The following is a 6,853-nucleotide window of genomic DNA, read 5'->3' on the forward strand; positions in this document are numbered from 1 at the left end:
AGTTATATGTTCAATGTAATAGTTTTATATTGTGAATTTTGTAGCCAGAACTTTAAATATAGTTGAGCTTTTGAGTTGAGTCTTAAGTCAATGTTATTTTTACCCTCTATTTTAAAATGGTTTTTTTCACGTAAAAATCATGTCTCATTTATTTTCTTGTGATTGTTTGGTGTTCATTGAAGAGATATTGTGTTATTGTGGTCGCCATAGTTGCCAACTTGTGTTTATTGGGAGAAAGTAAGAACATTGGTTGTGTTTTTGTGCTATTTGGTAATTTCAATTTCGTTCCTTCAAATTGGTATCAAAGTTTAATTTTCATGTTTGGTAGTTATGAAAATTAACACAAGTAGAACGATTGTGTTGAATGGTACGAATTATCAACTTTGCTGAAATAAAATGAAAGACCTTTTGTTTGTGAATGTTTTACATCTTCCTATTTTTGTCACTCAAAAACTCAAGCTTAAAATGATAACGAGTAGGCATTTGAACATCAACAGGTGCATGGTTTTATTCAATAATTTGGTGACGAAAATGTTTACAATTACATTGATCAAGAGACACATCCAAACATAATGTGGAATAAACTTGAAAACATATATGCTACGAAATTTTAGCTTTTTAATTTATTTTTAGGGGAGAAGCAAATATAAAGCAAAAATGATAGAGATAAAAGCCGAAGCAAGTTAAGATCAAGATACAAGAATCTGACTATCATCATATTGTTGCAAGAAAAGTCATATCAGGAAACACCGTTACAAGTGCAAAAATTAAAATATTATTTTCACAACTGAAAGAATCAAACATAATTCGAAGGAAAAACATTATCACCTAAAGAAGTATGCAATTTTAAGAGTAGGGGATAGGGTTAACATAACTCAAACATGTGCCAAATAGGTGTCTAGTTAGACTTTTAACCACTAGTTAGACTTTTAACCACAACTCCATTTAAGTTAAGACATTAAAAATATCATATTATTAAATATGAATATTGTTATATGTAATCACTTTGTTAGACAAACTTGCCAAAATCAGTCACATTCGATCAGAGAATAAGGAGTTTGCCTGAATCAAAGATAGAGAAAGATAGAGAGCTACACCGCCAGAGAAAACACCACATTTTGTATTGCATTTTCATGATGATGAAGATGTCATATTCTTCACCAACACTTATCTCTCACATGTTCAGCACATGAGCCCTTGTTAAGTCAAACCCACTTAAGTCACTCCAAAGTGAAATAGCAAACCAAACCATATTCTTTTTTTATTTATTTAATTTATCATTAATTTTAATTTTTTATGAACTAAAATAAATATTTTATATTTAAAATAGTTAAAATAACTTAAAAATTCTATATACAATATATATTTAAATGTTATATAATTTTTTTATTAAAAAAACTTTGAAACTTTAGTAAATAATATTCAAAAGCCACAAAAATAAATGTTGTTTTATCAAAATAACCCGAAACCCAAATTAATATAAAAAAATTAAAAATCTGAAATAAATTATTTTGAATGGTTTGAAAATTTTTAAAAACATGATTGAATCAAACAGAATTCATCCCTACTCATCAAAACTAGACTAGACAGCTTTCGACACCCTTATTCGAACCATCCATAACCACCAACATCAAACCATGTATCAACAAATAACTTACTATTATGAATTAATTAGATACACAAACTCCATGGAGAAATTATTAAAATTCCATTTTATATACAAATAAGTTATCTTATTATGATGTACTTTTTTTCATTTTATATTTTTAATAAGAAATTCACATATGGCGATATTTGAAACCATGACACCAACACTTATAAAACCTCAATTTTATCACTTTAACCAAAATTTCATTTTAATTTTTATATAAATTTTAATATTTTTACACAAAAAACTTTTTGCATTAATATCGTGAGTATGCCATAATTTAGTATTTATTATTGTTTTCACTACAAAATTATACATTTTGTTTGGTATTTAACCCCTTGTATTCATAGTAACATTAACTCTCAAATAAACCGAAAGTTGAATTACGTCAGACCTTGAAAGGGAGAAGCTCTCCTAATATCTATTTTCTCCATTTACAAAACTTGAATTCAAATTCTTGTTTAAAGAGGTAATGATGATTCAAAGTTAATCAAAAACCAATATCCAATGTTGTAAGTATCAGTTCGGTCTTGAACTAATCAAACTATGATTCAATTATCGGTTTAACCATGCGAAATTTAAAGAAAAATAAAAAAACAAAATAATTAATAATAAATAGAAAAATCATAAAAGAATAAAATAAATAAATTATAACAACAAAAGCAAATATTTGCCCTTTTACATAATTTTCTTATCCAATTTCAAGGACCATATTTTGGTATAAAAGTTCAATTCTGCTATCAGTGCTTATATTTTGTGAAAGTTATGAATTTAGTCCTTATACTTTAATTTTATTATTTTTACTTATATTTTTTAAACTTTAAAATTTCAGTTCTCACCCAATGATATCTATTAAATTCATTAAGTTGTGTTATTTTTAAAATCTGACGTGACAAACATATTATCATATGTGTAATGTTATGTCAACTTGTTATTTCCACATATTACTCACTAAAAATTCAGTTAATTGATTAACGATTGTCGTCTGTGCCAAGATTAAATTTTTAAAATTTGAAAAGTACAGGGATTTAGAACGATCCCTTTGGAGAATATGGACCAAATCTATTAGTGTATGCACAATATGAGACCAGTAATTGAATTTAATCAAATAGATATAACTATAACTATTTGAGTCAGAATTAAAATTTCAAATTTTTAAAGAAAAGAGACTAAAATTGATCAATTCAAAAAAGATAAGGACTAAATTTAATCAAATCAAAACATAGGGACTAAATACATAATTTTTGTTTAACGACTAATAATAGTAGAATTTAACAAAAAAAAAAAAAACCTCAATGCCCTTCGTTCACGAACACAAGGCCTTGAAAAAAAGAAAAAGAAAACAACACAGCCATGAGTTTCCATCTTTCTGCAAACTGAGTTGTTGATGAAAGGAAACAGCAGTTGTAAAAAGTGTGGGCAAATCGCCCAACTGTTACCAAGCAAACAATAAGACTAAATTTCTTTTGACCCATCCCCAAATTCCCATTTCAACTTCATCAATAACAAGTCAATTCCTCGCCTTACATTGAACTGCGGTGAAAAAAAATCAGCTTTTTATCTCAAATCAGGGCTTTGGGTCAGTTTCCTATTCTTTCATTATCATCATTCATCATTTTTATGTTTATATTCATTTGGTTTCTTCTAATTTTCGTGTTTTGCTGTTTATGAATTGATATTTTTGTTTTCCAATTAATTCAATGCTTATATTGAGAGTTAGAAACTTGCTTGGAGTAGGTTTTCGGTTCTGGGTTCGAATGATTTTATGTTTTGGATTAAGAAACTTGTTTATGTTTTTTCACCAGAGGGTTCATATTAAACGAATTTATATCCAATCCCACCATTATAGAAAAGCTTAATATATGCATATATGTGTGTGTGTGTGTGTGTGTGTGTGTGTGTGTACATAGCATAAAGGATGTTGGGGGTTGGGTATCCGGAAAGGGATCGTAGAGGCCGGAATTTGAATCCGGTGCTGGCTTAGTGTTACCCTCCGAAGGATGGTTGCATGAACTAACTGAACTAATATTCAGGGTTCAAAACTGGAATTTGAATCCTATACCTACCTAGTACTGCCTCTTAAGGATGAGTGCATGAACCTATTGAGCTAATCTTCGGGCTCAAAAGCTTTTTATTGTCGTCAATAAAATCTATATAGAAATTGGATATGAAATTTTCTGTTTCTGAAACCTATTATGTTTGTTTTCGGTCAATGAAAGATGGTGTAAAGAATATTAGCTCTAGCATATCCTAATTTATTCAGTTGACCTTATAAATCGGCGCTTAAATTATTAGGTGAGGGCGGTGAGTCGCTGCTTAAGCATTGATCAAATGTGTAGTAACTAAGAACTTGAATGAGGAGCTTAAACACATTTTGTTTCTTTTTGTTTGGTACAGTGGGATTTTAGAGAGAAATGAGTGCCACAAGACACCGGGCCGTAGGGGGTGGGGTTAACCATGTATTGGACTATTTGAGACGAATGCAAGCGGAGAATCCTTCGTTCTTTTATGCAATTCAAGGTGATAATGACCACACCGGTGGAAGCATATTTTGGGTGGATGCAACATCAAGGATGAATTACGCTTACTTTGGGGATACTGTCGTATTTGACACAACATATAGGACCAATCGTTATAGGGTTCCATTTGCCTCGTTTAGTGGACTCAACCACCATGGGCAGACGGTGCTGTTTGGTTGTGCTTTAATTCTCAATGACTCTGAGGCCTCATTTGCATGGCTATTCCAAACTTGGCTTCATGCAATGTCTGATCGTCGTCCCATCTCAATAACAACTGACCCTGATCGTCTCATACAGATGGCTGTCACACAGGTTCTTCCAGAAACACGCCTTAGATTCAATAGGTGGAGCATTTTCAAAGAAACCCAAGAGAAGCTGGCTCACATATACCAATCACAGCCTACATTCGAAATAGAATTTAAGAAATGCGTTAATGAGACTGAGACAATTAATGAGTTTGAATCATCATGGGTTTCGCTTCTGGAACGTTACTTTGTGATGGACAATGAATGGCTTCAGTCAATGTACAATGCTCGGCAAGAGTGGGTCCCTGCTTATATGCGAGATACCTTCTTTGGGGACTTTTCTATAACCGAGAGAAACATAGGTTTAAACTCATTCTTTGAAGGGTTTGTGAATGCATCGACCACCATACAGATGTTGATTAAACAGTATGAGAAAGCCGTAGCAAGTTGGCACGAGAAAGAGTTAAAGTCTGATTATGACAGCACCAACACTTCACCGGTTCTTAAGACACCATCTCCTATGGAAAAACAAGCTGCTAATCTCTATACGCGAAGAATATTCATGAAGTTCCAGGAGGAGCTAGTTGAGACCCTTGCCAATCCTGCCACTAAAATCGATGACTCAGGAACTGTTGCAACATATCGGGTGGCCAAATTCGGGGAAGAGCACAAAGCGCACACCGTTAATTTCACTTCTTTTGAGATGAAAGCTAATTGCAGTTGCCAAATGTTTGAACATTCCGGGATCATATGCAGGCACATATTAGCAGTTTTCAGAGTGAAAAATGTTCTCACACTACCTTCACAATATGTACTAAAGCGATGGACGAGAAATGCCAAAATTGGAGACATGCAGGATGAACATGCTACCGAATTGCCAAATAATTCCCGGGAATCCTTAACAGATCGGTACAATACTCTACGCCAAGAAGCTATTAAGTACGTTGAAGAAGGGGCGAAATCTATTCATGTTTACAATGTGGCAATGGATGCTTTACAAGAGGCACTGAAAAAGGTTAGCTCTGCAAAAAACCAAAGCCCTATATCTGCTGAAGATGGAGCACTGAGCAATGGACGTAATCAAGAGTTGCATGCAGCTGGAGATATCGAGACAGTGGCATGTCAATCTGCGGTCAGTTTCTCCTACTTTATATATATATATTTGCTGGCATTTAGGGCTTGGACGGTTGATCGGTGTTTATTTATTCAGTCCTGTTGATGTGTTGGTATGTTCATCGAGTCATATCAACAATACTCATCTGAGATTAACAGCGGTACCAACATAACTCTAACTCAATGCTAACTTTTTTACACTACTGCCTCAATGATTTGGGTTAGTATGTATGTGTGTATTATCTGACTGCAATCTTTTTCTATTAGAGAGGATCCCACCAGAGCGCCTTCTACTTCTATTAGGCCCTAAACTAAGATCAAAATCATTCTCGACAAACACATAAAAAGTGCATCCATATTTTTCATTTGGTCTGGGTACAGACCAAAGGTCTTGAATGATTGATCCAGCCGAACCACTCAAAAGATAAATAGGTATTTTTTTATTTCTTCATGCTCGTTCCTAGCTCAAACCACCATTCCTACAGATAAGAATCCCATTCATTACATGATTTCTTCTTCATATAGATAGATACAGGACATACGAAGCAATTACATGATCATTTTTATGATATATATCTGACCCTTGTGTTCATTTATCTTAAGCACACTGATACATGTGCGTGCGTGGGAAAAGAACAATCTTGGACGCATTACCATCTTTGTTTTTTGTTGTATTTGTAATTGAAATCTATGTTATTTTCCTATCATTTTGTCAACCAGGACGAGAAGGAAAAGAAAATCCGGGAATTGACAACAGAGTTGGAGAGCATAAACCGCCGATGCGAAGTGTACAGAGCGAATCTGCTGGCTGTGTTGAGGGACATGGAAGAACAGAAGTTAAAGCTGTCTGTTAAAGTTCAAAATGCAAGGCTTAATTTGAGAGAGTGAAAGCAATGAGTAAAAAAGAAATGTTGTGAAAATGAGTCTTTGGTAGCATTTGATTTTGGCCTTCTTAGATGATTTGGCAAAGAATTAATGAATAGCTGGTTGGATTAATTTGCCAATGTAGTTCAACTTGTATTGAAAATATATTGTATTATATATTTTAGGGTAAGAACAGATTTCTAGGTTTTTTTTTTAAATTAGAAGATTTAAATATCACATTATTTTTTTATTTTATCATTTACTATATATAATATATGGGGTTGACTAAGTCGGTGTTACGAGTCAACAATATTAATTCAAAATTGCTCAAATAACTTTTGGGGAGAGTATTAAATAATATTATAATAATGCTTTCTTAATTTTATATAAAATCTTTTAATACAAAATAAAAATAAATTAAATGTCTAAGATTCAAAGCTCGGATTTGATTTGTATGGGTGAAA

General features: G+C 32.6%; 1 protein-coding gene across 2 annotated transcripts; it reads left to right on the forward strand.

Annotated features, from left to right (window-relative positions):
- The first annotated feature begins 2,922 nt into the window (after nt 1-2,922).
- On the forward strand, nt 2,923-6,623 carry LOC107949224 (protein FAR1-RELATED SEQUENCE 9). Of its 2 annotated transcripts, none has more exons than XM_016883963.2 (3): nt 2,923-3,227; nt 4,046-5,544; nt 6,246-6,623. In XM_016883963.2, the coding sequence occupies exons 2-3, from the start codon at nt 4,063-4,065 to the stop codon at nt 6,411-6,413; spliced, it is 1,650 nt and encodes a 549-aa protein (XP_016739452.2). In that variant the 5' UTR covers nt 2,923-3,227; nt 4,046-4,062; the 3' UTR covers nt 6,414-6,623. The 2 variants fall into 2 exon arrangements, with proteins under 2 accessions (XP_016739452.2, XP_040967514.1); XM_041111580.1 differs by lacking the exon at nt 6,246-6,623 and adding an exon at nt 5,793-5,957 and having other exon boundaries at nt 2,940-3,227.
- The last annotated feature ends 230 nt before the right edge of the window (nt 6,624-6,853 follow it).

The sequence above is a fragment of the Gossypium hirsutum genome, chromosome A04, assembly GCF_007990345.1.
Source record: "Gossypium hirsutum isolate 1008001.06 chromosome A04, Gossypium_hirsutum_v2.1, whole genome shotgun sequence".
Lineage (NCBI taxonomy): Eukaryota > Viridiplantae > Streptophyta > Magnoliopsida > Malvales > Malvaceae > Gossypium > Gossypium hirsutum.

Coding starts and splice junctions, on each gene's coding strand:
- LOC107949224 (XM_016883963.2), top strand. CDS start 4,063: ATGAGTGCCACAAGACACCGGGCCGTAGGGGGTGGGGTTAACCATGTA. Junction 5,545..6,245: donor CAGTGGCATGTCAATCTGCG/GTCAGTTTCTCC, acceptor TTTGTCAACCAG/GACGAGAAGGAAAAGAAAAT.